The sequence below is a fragment of the Labrus bergylta genome, chromosome 3 (assembly GCF_963930695.1).
Source record: "Labrus bergylta chromosome 3, fLabBer1.1, whole genome shotgun sequence".
Taxonomy (NCBI): Eukaryota; Metazoa; Chordata; class Actinopteri; order Labriformes; family Labridae; genus Labrus; species Labrus bergylta.
In genome coordinates this window covers 10,783,989-10,805,368 of record NC_089197.1, presented here as the reverse complement: position 1 = coordinate 10,805,368, position 21,380 = coordinate 10,783,989, and the positions used below count along the sequence as shown (strand labels likewise).

General features: G+C 43.5%; 1 protein-coding gene across 3 annotated transcripts in view; it reads left to right on the top strand.

The window, feature by feature from the left end:
- The window catches only part of lrp4 (low density lipoprotein receptor-related protein 4), a 116,750-nt gene that overhangs the window by 34,163 nt on the left and 61,207 nt on the right, over nucleotides 1–21,380 (top strand). For all 3 annotated transcript variants that reach the window (XM_065952656.1, XM_065952655.1, XM_065952657.1), the window contains exon 2: nucleotides 17,674–17,820. In XM_065952656.1, coding sequence (XP_065808728.1) covers nucleotides 17,674–17,820 — 147 coding nt within the window. The remainder of the gene's footprint in view (nucleotides 1–17,673; nucleotides 17,821–21,380) is intronic.

Below are 21,380 nucleotides of genomic sequence, written 5' to 3'. Positions count from 1 at the left end.
GTCGTCCGCTTCCTCAAACAGACAATTGGTTTGTATCGATTTCCTGAGCATCGTTCCCAGATGACTCATCCTCTCGCTCTGGGAGTCTGGCTCCACAAGGAAATGCTTTCTTCAGGTTTCTTGCTCTACTTTGGGTGATGCTTGTCAAGGTGGAAGGTCCCGTCTGGGCCTTGAGGCTCCGAATAGTTGCTTGTGATAGTAGGTGGGAAAGATTTATAGAGTATTCTTTCTTTGAGAGGAATAACAACGTCTTTAGTGGGGCCAAGGCTGGCAAGAGGTGTGCGGTGGCGCCCCTGAGGGGCATTTGGCCTTCCTCGAATGTTTTGTAAGCATTTGACAGGTGAAATAGTGTGGGAACTGCGGGGAGTGTTGCTTTAAAATGCTTTTTGTTGCGCTTGTCGGGGATGTGGAGGTGCCTGGTGAATGCTCAATAGCTCTGTAGGAGCCGCTGGTGAATGGTAGAGTGTTGGGGGGGGGGGGGGGGGTTGGCTTCCCGCAAGAGCTGAGCAGATTGTTCCTGAGGCTCCTTCTGTGGGGAAACTATCCACAGTTCTTTCCCCCCATCTCCTGACTCCCACAGAGGAGTTCTTTTTTCTAGTTATTGATCGATCAGACTGACATGTTCTCTGCCCATTACTCAGCCTGAACCAGTTGGAGGGTCGCCGTGCATGAGCCACATGTTCTGTTGAAGTCAGCTCAAACATCCTCCGTCTGGAAAAGAGACATGATCTGAAGTTCATTGTAATGGCTCAAAGATGTTTTGCTGTCCACACTCCTTTCCATTGTTGTCCCTGTTGGTTTCCATGTGTGAGAGAAATCACATTCAGTTGTAATTTGGTCCCTGACAAATATGCTATTAATCAGACCAATAATTGTTTTGTTCATCGGCTCTCTGAGTTCAGTCCAAGAGCCCTCCAGGCAGCGCGGATCCAGCAGGGCTTTTTCAACAATGGAAAGATGGTAGGAGTGAGACATGGTGCTGAAGGACAAGTCACGCACGTTTTGATGATTGGGGCAAGGCGAGGGTCAAACGGGGTCCTGAGAACTCGAGAAAAATGTGGGGGCGCTCCGTGCTCCCTTTCGCCTTTTATTCAGAGTCTTTTTTTCTTCATTTCACCCCAAAAAAAAAAAAAGGCAGATGAGCTGATTTGAGGCTTAGAAGAGTGGACGGGATACAAAGCGAAGATTTTGAGGTAAGACCGACGGACCCGATGAGAGAAAAGCGTTTTGAAGGAAATGGCTGCTGACGGATGATATTGGATGCATAAAGGAATGTGGGTTTTGCGGGAATAGCTCGTGGTTGCTTTTAGAGACGGAATAAAGTAAGGCAGAGAGTGAAGCGGAGAGAAGGATTGTTCAGAGCCAGCGCCTGGCGAGGGCCATTGTTCATCCTTCCCTTTTGAGCTGAAGGAGACAGGAGAGTTTCACACGCCACTCGCAGGCATCCTGCTGGGCAGCCCCGGAAGGGGGCTATTGCTGCCGGTAAAGAAGGCCTGCACATAGGGATAAATTACTCTGAATGGAGGGGTCTGTGTTTGCTGTTTTCTCCTCTTTTTTTTTTTTCTAAAAAGAAGCAAGAGAGGGAAAGAATTCAACCCCAACCACAGGTTGTCCGCTTCGCTTCTGGAAAGGCTCTGCCGTCCAAGTCACCAATTTAACATCCCCCCCACCCCCTACCCCCCACCGCCCTCAAACCTCTCCACTCCCACCTCCTCTGGAATGCTTCGGGGTTTTGTTGTCCTGCGGGGACCAGGGTGTGTGTGTGTGTCTTATGAGGTTTGAGATGTGCAAGTAAGATATACCAAATGAATCTAGCTTTTAAATTCATTTTAATGCTCTTGACATTTTTATGAATCTCTAAACAACGTATGACCTATAGCACCCCTTCACAAAGAGATCCAAAGGATAACTCCCTCTTGTTTCACAAATTGAAACTTTGATTCTAAAAGAAGACAGCATCACTCAGCTGCAGTGTTGTTGCCCACAGTAGGATGAGAGTGACAGTGATGCTTGTTAGGTAACTTGTTTTGACGGGATTATTTCCTGGCTGAGACTTTGATTCTTCGTGTAGTTGTCAGGAGATGGACAGTGATGTGACTCAGCACTAATTCATAGTGGAGCTGCTTTCACACCGTTAAGGAATAGAAGCAAATGAGTTTCATTCTTAATGCAAGCAAGAAACCTTGAAAAAAGACTCGAGGAATGCTCAAACATCCATCTTGATACCCAACATGATTGCTGCAGAACACAGTTCTACAGTTCTTACGTTCGGATTTCAAGTATTTGGAATAAAAAGTCATATTTTTGCTGGTGTCTTTGAGAATAAAGGTTTATTCTATGAAATGTATAAACAGTTAATATTTATTTCTGCATTTAAACTCAAGTATTTTTCTGACTTTATTTTTTAATTTCTTGTCCATTTTTGCTGAAAACTAGACAGACTTAAAACCTCCTATTGCTAGTGCACATTTCAACAGATGAGTGTGTGTCACAAATGTGTGAGCGCACGCCTGCCTGTGAACTCATTTGAGCTTACCTTGTAGTTAGCAGCTCCTTTTTAATGGCCGACCGTTGGGCTAATGTCGAAAACAGAGAGGTCAATATACTGAAACTGGCAAGCTCTCACTCGGAGATCTCGAGATTTACAAGCCCAATTTTTGCCCCGAATCCCAAATGTTAACATCATAGAGCGTCTGGTGCCAACATGGAGGAGGTTAGAGCTGCCGAGCGGAGCCCTTCACGCTGCGTCAGTTTATAACTTGGTATTACAGAGCTGGACCTGAGCGCCTGCTCTCCTCATCCAGTCAAAGCCCATAAAGTGAGTTAGGGCTCGCCCGCATGGAATAATCTCCTCTTATTACACTTAGCCCTTTCGCTGTGAGTTCACATTCACAGACGTGGACCAAATGGAGCTGCTAATACTCATCTGGCGTCCGGTACTGCTGTGAAGCCTGTTCCAGGGGACACCGTCTTTGCTGGAGTTTAACAAGCTTTCTGGCTGAGTTGTCTTGACAGGATTTTACACGTGTTTGAACGTTTGACAAAATAGTTTCACTTTATTTGATTTTTAATTGTTTTGCAATTTTGATTTACTAAAACAGATATTTTCAGACTGTTTTGATTCACCAGATACATTTATTCAGATGGCTTATTTACTTATGCAAACAGCAGTCCTTTACATATCCATTATCTTGCACAAAGTTGCCCCATGGAGGTCATTGGGGGAAAAACAGCAGAATTAATGGCTTGGTGATTTGTTTAAAGATTTGCTCGTCCTATCGTACTTACTCCACTCTTCTAACAACTACAAACTGTGGATGATCACTTCTACAGGAATATTGTGGCCAAAACTGACTGACGTGTTGTAAAACCAGCCCCCTATAAACATTTGACATGGAGAGAGGGATTGCAGTTCTGTAAATGTGCAGCCTTAGGGTAGGCAATCAATAAAACCCAGGGAGAGGTGCTGATCTCTGGGGCGGTGTCTGTTGCAAGGAGGTTTCAAGCTGGAATCATGGCCGAGACAGGCGGCTCGTGTTGGACTGATAGACTGACTCCATTGGGCTGCACTTGATCCAAAGACACACACACACACACACACACACACACACACACACACACACACTCAGAGCGCCAAAACCTAAAACCTGACCAGCAGCAGTCCGTGTGTACTGCAGAGAAGTCCTGCTGGAAGTCGTAAAATGGTCCCACACAACGAGGATTTCAGACTCCAGTAGACAGCCAAATCCATTTCTGTGCACCCCTGCCTTCTTATCCTACCTCTGATTCAAAAAAAAAAAAAAAAAAGTATCCCATTGGTTCCACTGTGAGTGTGGTTCACTGCTTCTACAACCCCCCAAAAAGCATGGTTTCCATTTGCCTCCACTGAACAATGCATGTTTGCAGTGGAAACAGGTCACTTAGTTTGGGTTTATTGGACATTTTTGAGGTTAGCATCCCATGGTGTGGATGTAGGAGTTTAGCTTTGTCTCTGCTCTGTTTGAAGTAGTGATGAATTAACCATAAACAGGGCTGAATGTTGGCCCTGGCCTTAAGATAATGTTCCATGTTTAACACACAATATTAAATAGGCGATTGTTGGATACATGTGCTTTTCATTTTGTACATGACTGGCTTAGGACCAACATTGTTGACATGCCTCCTCTAGTGAAGCGAGCAGAAAGCCCACGCTTTATCACCCACAGATACCACTGTTTTTGTTTAATGTCAGAGAGTCAGGATATGGCTAAAATAGTAAAACAGTTTGTCTTCAGAGTGTTTTTTTATTTTCAGACTGACTCTTTAAAACCCAAATCTATTCAGTTTACCGAGGTATCAAACAGTGAGAGGGTCATATTGCTTCTGTCAATCAAGATCTAGATGCCACTAAGTCTGGAATAATTGGTATAAAAACCACACACAGACACAAGGCACAGATTGGGTGATTGATTTGGGGATTGCAAGAATTGATTTAGCTTAATCCAGGTGAAAATTAGACCCTTAAAATATTTTCTTCCCAGGGATGATCACTGGGCTCTGTGCTCATCTGAAGCTCTGATAGAGGCCCCCTGTTGTCAGATATTTGGGCATTAAAGTGAGGATGGTGAGGACTTGTCTGTGTGTGCATGTATGTGTGAGGGGGGTGGTGGTGGGGGTGGTGGTGGGGGGGGGTGGTTCAGCTGGCAAAAGAGACAATCTGTGGATTAGACGAAGCTTGGACACCAAGTGCTCACTCAGCACATTGCCCAGCAAGTCCAGTGTTCACAGGCAGAGGCAGAGCTCAGAGCTCCTCTGTGTTTACACTGACAGGCCTGACACACACACACACACACACACACACACGCACACGCGCACACACACACACACACACACACACACACACACACACACACATATACACGCAATCCTATTATACTCAAGCCAATACGTATTTGCACTGAAACGCTCAAAGTCTCACATTCTAGTGTAAATCTGCCGGGCAGTATTTAAACTGTAGTTTCTGAGGAATAAACACTGAATTCTTTATTCTGTATTTGGACAGACTCAGAATTTAGTCTGTAGAATTACATTTGGCTTTATGATGCCGCTCTTCTCCTCTTTTTGTTTAACCCGCAAGTTTTGCTCAAGCACTTAAAGTTAACCGGGAATGTTTTTTTCTTACTCAGATGAAGAATTTGAAGTGAGCGGCAGCTTGGCTCACAGCTCTTTAAACCCACCAAAGTCCATCAGAGTCATAAAGGTTTGTAACTTAAAGTGATTCATTCTGTGATGGCGAGAAGGAGACCTCTGTGGATAATTATTTAATTTAATAATTTGGCACCTAAGAGTCATTTTTGGAATCTGTTCAATTGAAAAGAAAAAAAAAAATCCTGCACACTACTCTTGCTAAGTATGAACAATTTATTAGAAAAGATCACAACGTTCCGGTCCCTCTGAACCTTTTTCAAGTGAGATTTCCAATAAATTGGTGATACTTGGCAAGAGCAGTGTGAAGGATTTTTTTTTCCTTTAAAAAGTTTAGAATCTGTTCAATGACAGCAAAAAAAACCAAAAAACTTCTGACAAGATGCCACAAAAGTCTACTTCAGGTCTCATTACTTAAATTTTCCAATCACAACTTGATGGACCTGATTTATACTTTATCATTCATTTGAAGAAGCCTTCATTCTCAAAAGTGAACCATGAACCAGAGCCTTGTCCAGGTAGGACACAGCCTGCAGGTAGAAAACACATGACTGGAATTTGAAAAAGTGTAGTTTCAAGAATAAGCCAATGCAGATGTGAATTCTTCCAGGCATTCTAATCTTATCACAATACAAGATTTATAAACTTTGATACCATTCTAGTAAAAATCAAATGATATCGATGCCTGTTTTGTTACCACGGCAACAAAAATACTAGTCCTCGGCACAAATTATTTGGTCATTTTTTGTTGTTAATTTCCAAGAAATGCAGACAAACTCAAAATGAATAAATAAGTTAGCAAAGTTTCAGTTAAAAAAACTTATCTGTGCAATTTAGACTGCTCTCTCTCTCTTACTGCTTGTGGAAGGCTTGTTACTTGATGACACTTGTTGATCATTAAGATAAATATTTTTGTATAATTTTAAAATGTGGAAATAAAAAAATAAAAAACAATCTAAGGGTGTTCAATGTTGAATTAGTCTGCTTTTTGGATCATCAGTGTAATTGGAAAAAATGTCCTTTCTGAGAAGAATTGGTTGAGTTTTGATACCCGGGTTTAGTCAGTCCTATCTTTCTATCCCGACAGCCTCCCTTTCTTTCATTTCAGCGTTGTGACTTTCACGCTGTGGCCTCAGCATTTGTTGAACAAATAAGAGAGAACTTTCGCTCCTCTCTCTCTCTCTCTCTCTCTCTTTGCCCTCCTCACCCCCTCCTCTCTGACTCCATGCTTTCTCACCCACACTTCATAAAACCACCACAGGAGTCCTCCCACAAAGGCTCAGTGAAGTCTGACCTGTAGCTCTCCAGCCGCCTCTACAATCCACCCTGTTTGCTGCCTCCATAGCTGTTTAACAGCTTCATCATCATCAGCATCATCAGCATCATCCACTCATTGTGTGTTGTCTCTGTGCTGCAGCAGCAGTCGCACATTCCCCCCCCCCCATTTAACCACCCGGTCGTTAAAAGCGGCATCAAACACAGAAGTCGGAGTGAGTGGAAGCGGTCCTCATGGAGCTTTAATGTTTGTAGTCTTTGATCATCATGTAGAGCCCTGCCCTCGTTCACATACTGTATACAGTGCACACACACCCACGTATATTAGTGTCCCAAAGCCACATAAGTACAGAGTGTGGAGGCCAGAGACATCACAAAGGGCTGACAGTGGTGGAAAAATGAAACGCAGTATGACACCCTCGCCCCTCTTCCTTTTTAACCCCTTATGGCCCCTGTAAAAAAAGGATTTCTAAGCATAACATAACAACAAAGCAGGATGCAACCAAACACTGACTTCAGCTGCTGGAGAGGGTAGATATGTGCAGTTTTTAACTGGCTCTGAAACAGACTCATTATAATACTGAGGCCTCCTTATCACCTTCAAAGGAACACCAGATTTCAGCCAGAATTGACTATTCTGTGGCTCAGTTGGTAGAGTCGTCGTCTCTCAACCAGAAGGTTCGATCCCCAGCTCCTGCAGCAACATGTCCGATGTGTCCTTTGGCAAGACAGTTAACCCCAAATTGCTCCTGCTGCTTCATCAGCGATGTATGAATGGGATTTAGTTACTTCTGATGGTACCTTTACATAGCAGCCTCTGCCATCAGTGAGTGAATGTGTAGGTGCGACCTGCGGTGTCAAAGCGCTTTGAGTAGTCAGAAGACTAGAAAAGTGCTATACAAGCTCAAGTCCATTTACCATTTACTATATTATTGTATTATTCTTTATGTCTGTCATAGCTGGTGTTCTCCAGAATAGTGCTACCCGTCTTCAGCTGTCCTATCCAATAAAGGCAAAAAACAAAAAAACAAAAACAAATGGACGTATAAAGCACAAATAAGATATTCAGCTTTGTCCAAATAGTGCAAAAATAAAAAAAAATATATAAAAATCCTCAAAGCTTCTCTTAACTGAAAATAGGTGCATTCAATGCAACTTGTTAGATTGCTGTAACCTTTAAATGATTAACAAATAACAAGGCTGCACATTTGTAAGTTGGAGTATACTGCGCAGTCTTGGTGCTGGTTTTCACTCAAACATGTGCAAAAATACTTTGACTCTATTTCGAGACTTTGCACAGAGAAAATGAGATTAGAGAGATTATGACAGATTATCTCAACATGCTGGCAACTGTTTACACTTGTTTTATGCAAAACAACACATGAAAAATACAATTTCAATTCGGTCCTCACAAGTACTGCCCCTACACCAACACCACCCCCCCCCCCCCACACACACACACACACACCCCCACACCCCCCTCTCCACCCAGTGCCAGCCCCACATGCCCGTCCAGCAGCCGTCCACTCATCCTCGGCCAAGTCAGTGTTATCTTTGAACTGACTTCAGAAAGACTGCTGGCCCGCCACTGATGATGGCACTGTGTGGGTTTGAGTGTGTGTGTGTGTGTGTGTACTGTATACAGCTCCATAGCAGCACCACACACACACACACACACACACACACACACACACACACACACACACACACACACTTGTTTGATCTCCGAGGCCTTTATTTTAACCCTCCGCAGCAGGACGATGATGTATCACAAAGCGTGTAATTATGTCGTTTTCGCTCATTTCAAGGGAATAAAGGACAGTATCCTCCCACATACTTCTTGGTTTACACTTAGTTAATAGGCATTGATGTGGTTCAGTGTGTTTCTGCGTGTGCGTGCGTGCGTGAGTGAGTGAGTTTCTGCGTCTAGTGCCTGAAACTATTTGCTTGAAAAAAAGTAAGCCATGTACACAATACATGTTAAACATTTGAATCTGTTATGATGACCTGGTTCAGGTTAGAAGAAAATTAGCCTGGTTTGGCCTCGGAGTCAAGCCCACACACACACACACACACACACACACACACACACACACACACACCTAGTGAGAAACGTCACAAGAAAGTGATTGAGCGCTGCAGCGTGATAAGACCGAAGTTTTAATGAAAGTCTGAGATGAGCAGGCGCTAAAAGAACCCTGCTGCCCATTTCAAACACTCCTGTGTGTATATGTGACTTTGTGTGTGTGTGTGTGTGTGTGTGTGTGTGTGTGTTTGTAGGTGTGTGTGTGTGTGAGTGAGTGTGTTTGTGTGACTGAGCGAACCAGATGGATGAGCTCGTGATGACGGGTCTGTCCAGGAAGATTCTCAGCAATGCTTTGAGGATTTGGCACCGACTCTGAACTTGTTTGTCTGGTACTCTGTTGACATACTTGAGCTCACAAACCGGATATTTTAAGCAATTATGAGAATTTCCCTCCCTCTGGTTTGTTGAAGTGGCACATGTGTGTATCTGCTCATGCATGTCGTCCCTCCACACAGGGCTCAACATATGCTGCTGCTGTGGTAACCGGCTCGCCGCATCAGGGCGGCCTGACCTACGGCGGGCAAATTAGTAGGTGGAGATGAGCCGATGGAGAGGGGGGGGGGGGGGGGGGAACGGGCAGGGAGGATGAGCTGTGAGGCTTCTTGAAGCCAAGTCAGCGTGACCCAGAGCCATCATAACCACAGGGGAATCCAGTGAATGTGTTCCTTGAGTGTTGCAGCAGCGTTAGAGCTTCCATATGTTGTAATGGAGAGAGAAATCAGGAGATAAAAAGTCGAGGGAGTCTGGGAAATGCTGCGCACAATCGTTAATGCTGTTGAAATCAACATTCTATTATACAATCATGGTTTGGCATTAATAGTCAATGCCTGGCTACAAATGACTTTCCCCATTACTCAAGCCTTTACCATGGGCTGTAAGAGTGCTACAATCATCGCTGATTCCTTCACTATGTCACTCTGACACAAAACGCTGATTCTCTGCCTCTTGTGCTGCTGCTCCCACCGTGAACAAGCTTGAAGTGGTTATAGAAAGACCCACCAGTACAGCAACTTCACTCGACATCCTTATCTTCCCATGCTGTTTCGATTGCTATTGAGCTCTAAGAAGTGAAAGAATCAAATGATCTTAAATGCTTCCATGAATTAGTTTTGTCTGCAAGGGAACCTGACCGCTACAATTTTACCCAACATGATTGGATTATAGGAATACATCAGTTTTTCAGATTTTAAACGTATTTCCCCTTATGCTTTCTGTCAGGCTCCTTTTCATATGCTTAAATATGGGCCACCACAAAGTAGAATTGGGCCATTGAATTTAGAAGTCAGTGCTGAAATTGATCAGCGCTCGTCCCTGGACAGTATTCATCTGTGTTCATTGGAGAAACTTAAGGATCTACTTCCTGTAACTCCAAAAGCTCTGTCTTTCTCCTTACCTAATATCAGGTGCTGCAAAAAAAAAAAGACTAGCCGCCCTCTCGTGATGGAATCCGTCCTGCAGTGGGACCGTTTTTCTGACGCTGTCCCCTCCGTTCAGTGTGACAGTGAATGACAGTTATTACAGGCGAACAGGCGTCCTGTAAACGCGAGCGGTCAGGCGTCTCATCCTGTCAGCAGTCTCGCATGGCGAAGAAGTGACAGAGGATGAACACTGTTGCCTGACAGCGAGGTGGGACGCATTCCCATTGTGCAGCGCTGCTCGGCGTCCTGCGGCTCAGCTGAATGCAGCTGGTTAGGGACGGTTCGGGCTGAACAGTTGCTGACACGCTGAGACGCAGCTGTCTCTCTGAAGCGACGCTTCTTTTTTTTTTTTTTTTTTTTTTTACAGCTCGACACCAGCAGCAGAAGGGTGGCAGGATGGCAGGGGAAGGACAAAAAGGCTTGACTCATTCCCTCCATGCTTCCGTCTTATTCCCTGCATTGTCAGGTGGATCCCCCCCCCCCCCCCTTTCCAATTTCACCGCTTATCACTTTTTATCGCGGTTAAACTCACACGCTGGAGAAAGAAGCAGATCCGACCCTCCAGGTGGTCTCCAGGGAGGTCCACGCCTAATTAACTGGCAGCCTTTTGACATCGTTCAAAGCGTGTGGCTCCTCCCGCTCGCCAGGCCCGGTTACCATTGTGTGTTTTGGCCCTCGCTGCCCTCTCCTCAGCTCTTCACACTCGTCATTTAACCGTTGAACAACAGCAAATTGTGACATGGTGAAAAAGAGAGGTTGAATGCCACCTGGTAAGATCTGTAGACGTGGCGGCTTCCGGCTTCCGGCATCGGTTTGGTTGTTAAACGCAGTCTTCTGGTGGCCTTCTTGTGCGTAGGTGGGTCAGATTTAGAATATGGTGTCAGGTTGGGGTTTGCGGCATCATCTGTGTGTACCTTTTGGGGGGTGGGGGTGGGGGGGGGGGACCACCTGTCTTGTTTCACACCATTGCCTGCTTAGACGTTTTCAGGCTATGTAGCAGAAGATCTTTGGTGGTCTTTATTTTCCTTTTTCTCTACCCGAGGTTCTTTCTTTCTGACTCACTGCTCACACATCAGCAGCCTCTGGCAGCAGCAGGTGAAGTAATGGTTTAATCGTCTGTCTGCCTCACTGTTGGCATTGAGAGTCGGTTTAACAAGTCAGCCTGCACCACCTGTTATTGGATCGAGACAGGAGGCTTCTTATTGAACTCACTTAATCACCTGGCTTGATTTGGAGGTTGATGTGGTGACTTTTTATGATTTGCCTGCCAACGCCAGGAGATCCTTGTTTAGCCGAACAAATCTACAAGCAAACTAGAAGTGTGAGCACTTGCACAACGTCTCATGTCTTGCTGATTTAACATCTTTTTAAACTACATTTTTAGGTCGTACTTCACCACAGTTACTGCGCATGTAGGGCATAAATCGTCAACTATTGAATTGATGCTCTTTGGCAGGGCTGGGATTCTGATTTGCTGAGTTTTTGCTTACGTTATGTCAAAAATGGACTTAAATCCTTTGTGTCATAAAATATAACTGCTAAATATAACAGTGGTGTGACTTCAAAAAGTAAGCAAACATTTGACGTAAACTTTTTTTAGTACCCATCCAAAAGCTGGTGCTTTATGTTATACTCAGTTGTATGCCTGACAGGTAAACCGTATGACTCAAGTAGACTCCTTTGCTTTTGTTTGACTCAGCATGTAATGGCTGTTGTACTATTTTTGTCATGTTTTATAATCTGTCATATATTTTGGGGATGGCAGTAGCTCAGTCTGCAGGGACTTGGGGTTGGGAACCATTGGGTTGTTGGTTCAAGTCTTGGCACAGACCAAAACTGGTTGCTGGGGGAGTGCCAGTACACTTCCTGGGGACTAATGAGGTCTCCATAGAGCCAGGCACACAATGTGCTCAGAGCTCTTTTTTTAGCCCAGCCTTCTTACTCTGACACCTCTCCTTTAGTGCATGTCCCCCTTAATCTCCTTCGGGATGAATACATCTTCTTCTTATAATTTGGGGAAAAAAAAGCTCAGTCACTAACAAAGATAGCTCGGTGCAGAAAAAAAAGCATTGTTTACCACAATTATCTATATTTAATAGATATTAGACTCAATGGAATAAACGTTTCCCCCATCGCAGTAAGCATATGCAGCTCTTTAAGTGACCGGTTCACCGGAGTCAATCTTGTTTTTTTTTCCTAGTTTATTTGAATCAGGGACAGTGCAAAAAAACGTTAAGTCTCAGAAGAGAAGCGATGCTTTGTACAAGATTTAGCTAACTAGCTCATTTCCATCTGCTGTCCCTAATAGCTTTTGATTAAGATCGGAGCTTTAACAATGTCAATTTAGCGCCTCATTAACCCTTGATTAAACTTCCGCCATGAGGTTCTTTTGCACCTTAACAACACCAGACCATACAACACATTTGCTGAAGGACTTGTATTGTGAGAGTCAGCAAGGAGAAGCACGATAACATCAGAGAAGTTGAGAATAGTTATTCTGTACTCGGGCAGAATTTTGTCTCCGAGATGCTCGCGTTCAGCTCTTTACCTATCTCGGCTCTTCAGGCGTTTCAAAAAAGGAAAATGAACAGCTCAGGCGATTGTGCCGCGCTGCTCCACTTAAACACAAAGTAAAAGATGTGTTGTTGCTAAACTTGCAATTCCAGCTCGAAAAGACCCACAGCGTCTTCAAAAGATCCCAGCATGTGATCTGCTATCTAAGTGATGCATCAGAGGCTTGTCATGCCGGTGCTCATGAAAGAGCTGGGCTGCAATGCCTGGCTGCGGCTGCATTGTGTGTGTGTGTGTGTGTGTGTGTGTGTGTGTGTGTGTGTGTTAGAGCGTGTGTGGGTTTGTTTGTGTATGTGTGTATTTGTCTGCAATCTTACATAACAATCTAGTTATGAGTTATGATTGTCTCTTTACTTCTGAAGTAGGTTAAAGCACTCATTGTAAAGGAGTTCCACACACACACAAACACACACACGTTTCTTAAATATTCATGTGTGGTGTTTTGTTCTTTCACTTGTCTTTTCAGTCAGTTAACATCTGCATCCTCTCTCTTTGATCCAAGCTCAGCCCTTGGGAATACTTTTAAGGATTGATTATGTTTTAGGGTTCGTGATAAAAAAAAAAAAAAGAGTATTTTATCTTCCAGATGAGACCGACAGAGTAAGTTTTACAGTTGCGAGTCTTGCAATGCAATGCACATTTGAGACCTTGACGCAATATTGGCACCAGTACGGGGATATTTTCCGTTTTTCACGACTGAAGAACAGTTTTTTTATTTCTTCCTCCTTCAAACGCACAGAACAACACCGTGGTGTTTTCCTTCCTTGAAGCTCAGTTTGATTTCGCTTGACCTTGAGATTTGGAGAGAGTGAATGTGTTGCCGTTTGCGAGGGGAATTACTCAAATGTTGAAGATTGCCTCAGTTTTTTTTTTTCCATGGGTGAAGTTTAGTCTCAAATCTAGTGATCGAGTGAAGCTAAGATTGGACTCTTTATATATGGCAACAAGTTGTAGCAACAGATACATCACTCAATCATCAGCCTGAGAGAGAGGGGTGTAAGAAAACATCTGTACACTTGAGGACTGAATTTGTGATCCACTACGCCGCGTTGAAGACACTGAGCAGATTCTGCAGCGTCAGTGTGCACAGCGTTCCGTCTTCTCCGTTGTGATTTTGTTCGTCCGAAGGGGATCGTTCACATCGCGCATACAACAGGGTTACTATGTCTTTTAAAGCTTGACGTGTGCTCCCAGTGGGCTCCTTCAAAAATAGACTCAGCGCACATTTGGAGTGACACCAGAGACGATCCGGGAGCGTGCAGTGGAAACACGACCATTGACTGAATGAGGACCAAAAGGTAGCGCACACAGACCCTGTGGAATCAAAAACTCTACCCCTTGACAATTCTCTGGCTGTCATCTGTCCATACATTACTGCCATGAGGCCAAACCCCGTCTCTGGCCCACGCATGTGCGGTACAGTGTGTATGATGGTTTCCCTCTGAACTCTGTAAACGTCTTCGAGCTTTGGTCGGAGTCAGTGGCTTCTGCTTTTTAAAGCATGTTTGACAAACGCACGGCCTGTGATGTGGCTCCATGTTGACACAACTTGTGCTCCAGCTCACAGACTGTAATTTAGCTCAGTGCAAACCCGCATACACAAATATCTGGATAAAACACACACATGCTTAAAATTACAAATCCAGCATCGCTCACAACACAGCAGTGTAAGCTGTGTGTTGTAGTGAGGAGGAGTCAGGACTTAGTGAGGGATTTTCAGGACTAAGTTTGTACCTGTCTGTCTCTGTGAGGGTAAACGACCCCCCCCCCTCCCCCCGGGGGTCCAATGACTACAGGGACTACAAACAGCACGAGGAAATTAGAAAGGCGACTCTAAAGACAGGAAGAGTCGGATGACGACATCCTTATTTCCCACCCATTAGTCGACTGGAGGGAAGAGGGAAAAAAAGTGGGGAAGAGCAGAGAAGGAGGGAGGCGGCTGAAGGGGAAGTGTGTGAAGACGGGATGGTGGAAAGACAAGAACGAGGAGAAAGAGAGGGGAATGAAAAGAAAGAGGCCATTAATTTAGTGCTGTGGGAGGGATCTGAAGGTTACTGAGCTCTCTCTGCCAGGCCCTCCTGGGTTGACTGATGCCTTTGTGAGGAGGCCAGGAACCACGCACACACACGCACACACACACACACACACACACACACACACACACACACACACACACACACACACACACACACACACACACACACACAAACACACATCCATACACACATGCATGGTTCCAAGAAACTCTGGGTTTGTTGCGGCAGGCTAGTTTCAGCAAAATAGACTCACACACACACACACACACACACACACACGTACACATGCTAAGACACGCACACAGATGGTCATTAATGGGCTTCAAAGTGAGGGCTAAATGGGAGACCTTTATTTATTTCCTCTCCTGGATGTGATTTGCTGTGATTTGTCTGAAGATGTGTTGACTCAGTATTTTTTTTTTTTAATGGACTCTAGTCGTAAATCAGGGCCGTGTAAATGTTTGGACCGGTGTGTTGGTGTGTTCCACTTTGTATTTTAGGATACTATGTTTGCCTGTTTACATATGCCAACAGTAAAGGCAAATGGGTCATATTAAAGGGCTGAAGAGCAAGTAATGTGTTTGACTGAAGAAAAGAACAGGGTTTGACTTTGACCTTGTGATGACACATGGTCCCAAGAAGCTGCTACATGGCCTACGAATATTTCATGTATGTGCTTCCCTTTGGCCGCCGTCCCTATTTCTTCACTCTGGCGTTATCAGAATCTGATGCTTCGGCTCTTGAAATGACCAAGCAACTTAAAAGGTTATCACATTTCACAGTGGTTGTGTTTGTATTGGTTAGTTTGCTGTTTCTGTATCATTTGACATCAGGTTTTTCATTGGTCCACCAAAAATGTACTTTGGCCAGCAAATGTAGGGGCTTGGTGGCCTTTGGGGCTATTTAAAAAAAAAAATGTTAGCATCTATCATTACTAAGTTTAATCATGTTGATATTTTCTTATGTTATTTATTTTCAATCAACATTAATATAATGTTGTGTAAAACGAAGGGTTGCTCAATATGTGGCCGGTGATAATATCATGACACAGTGATTCTGACACCTCATAATTTAACATAACCGTATCTGATTAACTGGCTATAAACGGCCTCTAAAAAAATGATATAAGTGCATGATTTTGTCCTTATCCTTAGAGAACTTTTGAGGGGAAAATCCACCAAATAAATCACTTTGTGCAGGTTTGAAAAGTTTCGTAGTTATCAATAATGATGATCTCTCCTGGAAACAAATTGAAACGATTCATTAAAACTCCCACTGACAAGTTAAAGCGACCTGAAGCTGTGCAGCTGTGTACGCATGGCCATCATCTCATTTTACACACACAGCACATGTTTCTACATTATGTCCCGACAGACGATATTCATTTAATGAAAGTCATTCATATTAAGATCAGGCATGTTTATTGCTCTCTTTGAAGGCCCAAACATGTCCAGTTGAAGCCATATCCATCACTAACACAATAACACAGCAGTATGACCAAAGGGCAGAGGGTCTGTGAAGTCCTGTTTGTACACGCTGACACAGCGTGCGGCTGTATGGACTTAATTAAACTGTAGTTTATAGAACAAAGCTCTTTGGAGACGGGACAGAGAATCTGCATGGCAGAAGGCAGTGACAAAAAAAAGATGCATATGTGATTAACTTCGTGAAACAAAGACGGCAGCACATGAACAGATCTGAGTAAAGTCTCATGGTCTGCACACTTGGGGGTGGCGGGCCACCCCCCTAATATAAGGTAGGGGAAACACTGCATTATAATCTTTGTTTTAGAGATGAAGACTTGGACATTGGCCCAAAAAATATGTTACTAGAGTCTTAATACCCTGAAGACCTGAACTTAAGACTTACAAGGAAAACCATTAACTCTCTGATTTTGACAAATGTTATATACCAGGATTAAAATTAGGCTAAAACTGTAAAAATGTGATGGTAAAATCAGGATTGAGACCTGAAACACTTCCTGTGGACTTGCAAATTCCCCCTAGGGATTTGAGACTTGATTTTTAAAGTCCATTGGAGGCCTTACTTGAACTTTTTTTGTGCCTTTATTGGAGAGATAGGACAGTGGATAGAGTTGGAAATCAGGGAGCCACAGGCTGGATTCAAACCCGGGCTGCCTGCTTGGAGGACTACAGCCTCGATACACGGGGCGAGCGAACTAACCACTGCGCCACCAGCGCCCCAACAAACTTCATGTTTGATCCTAAAAGATTCACTGTATCATCAAATCGGATGATTAAGACTGCAGTTGTTAGCATTGAACCAGCAATCTTGGGACACTAAATGATCTCTTTGTCTAAAAAAATCTTTGTTATCTGGTGTTGTCTGAACTAAGAGCTGTTCGGTTTGTCTGTTAAAGAGAACCTTCTAGTTAATTGTATGTCATTAAGGCTCGATTGTCTCTTATAAGTACTTACCCTGGCAAGAAGATCTTTAAACCTCTGACACATATGTGGGCAGTGATTTAGAGAACTTGAACCAAGTTAGTTTTTATTCTGCCTGGAGTCCCAGACAGAAGCATTAATCAAAAAGACAACCACTTTAATTCAACATTGTACCACTATTTTACCTTAAAATCATTCTGACGGTACGCTGACTTGTAATAGGAAGAAAAGTGCCTCTTACACCCTCACTTCGGTTGGGCTGGTGCCGTCTCATGAGACGTTTGAAACACTTTACGGCACTAGTTTATGTTCAGGAGGCCCTGAAATCGAACGCCTCGCTCTTGACTGGTCGTACGTAGCTCGGTATTTTCAGTCCTGACATCATGAAAGTGGCAAAAAGAAAGCAAGAACCCACATGGTTAGAAGACCACAAAACCACAGTCCTGTCATGTGTGTTACAGTAAAGCCCTCCTTCTCTGACTCCATATGGCAGCCTGCACCCCGTCTGTGTGCTGAATGTTTTCAGGCAGGCTGCGGTTTTTATCCTTAAAGGTTCCACCTGTACATATAACCCTTCAACCTCAAGTCAGCGATGCAGAAATGAAGCGATGGGGAAATGAGCCATTCATATATAACCATGTTCTTTCCTTCCACTAAAAAAAAGATGTCTAACCCTGTCTTCCTCTCTGTGTGTGCAGGGGTCCAGGGCAGCGCTGAGTGTTCATGTGGGAAGAACCACTTCACTTGTGCGGTCAGTGCGTTCGGAGAGTGTACCTGCATCCCCGCCCAGTGGCAGTGTGACGGAGACAACGACTGCGGCGACCACAGCGACGAGGATGGATGCAGTAAGTTCCCAATCCATATCGGTCTCTGTCAGCCTCCTCTTTCTCTCTTTAACTTCTCTTTTTGTTTCCGTTTCACTCTGATGAACAGACGTCGACCCCTCCAGTCTGGATGTTGAGCAGCCAAAGCTAAAGATTCTCTGTAAACTAAACACATCAAATGAAATCCCTTCAGAGTTAGACTTTGTTGTTTCCAAATTCGACGCACTGATTGACTTTGAGGTGGTTTTGAGGCCAAAGTACTTTTGCATGATCCATGTGTCTAGCTCTTACTGTCTGTTGCTGTTAAAAATTTGAGGTTTTGGATTTCCTTGTTAAAAATGTCCAAATCCTGGCCTCCAATCGTTCCAGGTGCACAGTGCCAAATGTAAACAAAACACATGACTGACCGTGAGAAACTGATGACTGTTTGGCAAATGAGAACACAATTGAACTGTCGACAGTGCCGCCTTCTTGCATATGTTAAAAAAGATACAGAAAACGAAGCACAATGCATCCTCATATTCTCCTAAAATGACCCCGGATACAGAGGAGATTTAGCATTTAGCATCAATTTACAAGCCGGACAGATTTGACACTATTGTATCATTTCAATGAAATCCAGCCAAATATGGTTAATCTCATTGATGGTTCACCACCGCCAGCGTGTTTCTAAATGGCTGTGTTGTGATGAGTGTCTTCCTAAACTCAGCCGAAATGGAATTTTTGGGGCCGATACCGACATTGGGGAGAGAGAAAAATCTGATACCAATATATCGACCGATATCTTTCGTAGATCTATGTTTGAAACGTAGAGATAGATAGATATACACATTTATTGTGTTAATTGCTCAAATGCAGTTATCAAACACTCGTATATAATAAGAAGACGAGATGGGCGCATGAAGAGAGTGCTCTGGAGAGTGATGATGCTTGTAGTAATCCATATAGCGCCCTCTGCTGTTGAAAGAGAACTGCTAGTGTAATGCAATGATGCTAAAATGAAATGCTATTTGACTGGTGAATAGATCCAGTAATATCTATATCTATGATAAAATTGGCGGCTACCGATAGTCACTAGAGATAGTCGGTCGGGCTTGACTTTTTCCCCCCATTGTACTTTCTCTACTTGGAAACGTTTAAATCCTGACTTGTCTGGAAAACTGCATTGGCTTCCTCTGTCTTTGTGGTCCACCTGAAATGATGCTTGACTAATTGGTGGGCGAATGAAGTTGGCCGGAGAGTTCTGTGTGTAAGACAAACTAAGAAACGCAGAGCTCTGGTTTGTCTGATTTCAAACATGTGTTGAAGTTGTGTAAAGGAGCAGTTGTGTAATCGGCCATGTTTTAACTAGGAGGTTTCTAAAAGTTACTTTTGTTATAACTTCCCTTGATTAGTATAAACATGACTTTCAATAAGACTCTTTTTTTTTTTTTTTTTCATTAGAAGAGAATATCTTCCATGATAGTCGCCAAATTTCTCAAATGTAAAAAGGTGAAGCACAAACACTGGCAGATGTTCCAGATTTTTTAGTCCAAATAAAACAGGCTTAAATCTTAAGAAAATTATGTGATTACACAGTGACTTAAGAAGTTAACAGATCTGTTCGGACGTTAGTATATTTTTTACTTACTTGATCATCTGTGTGGCAGGGCTCCACACTCAAAAAATATATTTCTGTTGTTCTAATTTGATTTTGAAGACTCATAATAGTTAGACTCGATGCTGGCGGATCAACCAGCTGTGCAAATGGGGTTGTAAATGAGAAATTCTACACTGACTATTTCCATTGTCCCTTTCTGGCAAACTGTAAAGCACTTTGTAGCCCTTTGTTTGCTATACCAATAAAGGTTATTATTATTAAAGGTAATTTTAGAAAGCGTTTAAACTCCACCCTCCTCATACGAGACTCCGGCTCTGTTGGCAGCTCCCTCATTCAAGTTTGTGTAAGTGCATGACTTCTGGGCTTTTACCAGAATTGTACAACAGTGCACAGCCAGAGTTTTCCTGCACAAACAGCGTGCAATAGTAAGAAGAAAAAATATAATTGGGTCCATATGGATCCCATCATCACCCAGTGAAACAGGGAATGGGTCACTGGTCCAGGCGGGGTAGTATTTCTGAAGCAGGAGCAGAACGAGGCGCTCAACGTGGTGCATGCCCTGTGCAGAAAAATGCTTGAGTGACTTCTGGCAACCGACTGCGTTTGGCTGGAGGGGCAGCCTTGGCAGCGCAGTCAGACAGGAGTATTTTCCTGCAGAGCATGTCAGTTTGTCAAGTGGAGGAGATCTTCAGCGCGCTTCTTTTGCACTTCTGTGTATCGATGTGAAATGTCGATGTGAGGGTCTTCTTTTTTTTCCTTCTTCCTTCTCGCTCACAGAGCAGAGAAACAGATGCTGCCCTTTTGTTTGACACCTACTAAGCCTCTTTGAAATGTTTGTGTGTGTGTGTGTGTGTGTGTGTGTGTGTGTGTGTGTGTGTGTGTGTGTGTGTTGATATTCTTTCCCCATCACTCTTCCTCTGTCACATTATGCTAGTTGGAGGTCGGGAGACGGGATGCTAAGTGGTATTGATCTCCGGCCAGTTGAATGTTCAGGGAGTCTGATCGCCGCGCATCGATCTGCGGCACGTCACTTATTTAAGGAGACACACGGAGGCAGCTGACAGATATCAGAGCGTCTTAGCTGGACCTTTCTAATCCATTAGTACTGTCTGATCGATCCTCTGCTCCTCTTTGACTCTCCTCACTTCATTTTGTAATGATGTGCAGAGCTCATATCACATTCATACTGTTGTAGTGGTTATCCATTGGAAGTAAAGCTATAACCCATCAGTGTCTCTACCTGAACTAACTATCCTGCTAACATCCCATCTCACATCACGAGCACCTTAATCTATTCTTTATTTCGTCTTATAGTAGGAAAATTGCCTCTGTTTGCAAGGTGTGCATTTCAAATAGCGGCTTTCTTAGGTTCATCTTTTTTAAATTTGGAGCATTTGAAAAAGAAAATGTGTTTGAAAAGTCCTGAATACTGGGTTTCTTGAATCTACTCCCTGGCATCCTGCTGAGTGAATAAAGTGTTACTGAAATAATAAATAGACAAACATTTTGAATCTCAATGATGCAAATAATGCAGTTTTTTTTTTTGGTCCATGGGGGGAAAGGAGCCTCAGGTTGGATTTGAACTCGAGCCGCCTGCTTGGAGGACTATAGTCCGTATGGGGCACTCGCACTAAGCGCTACACTAATGGCCCCTTAATGTTTATTTTGTGGTTTCCTTTTTTTTTTTTTTCTGCATTTTTTTTTTGCATTTTTGTAAAATGATGAATGTTTTACGTTTTGGACTGTTGTCGGGTAAAATTATAAATAATTTCCTTTTTACTTCAGCAAATGAGATGGATATGGACCTTTTTAAAAACGTTAAGATATCTCTGAAGGGTCCCAGCCCAATAAATTGATTAAAAACTTAAAGTAATTGTATTCATTTTTTTTCCCGCTATTAGCCATCAGGGAGAGTCATGTATTCTTAATAAACATACAAAATGCAAACAATGGTACATCGATGGTAAAAGTGCATAAAGTG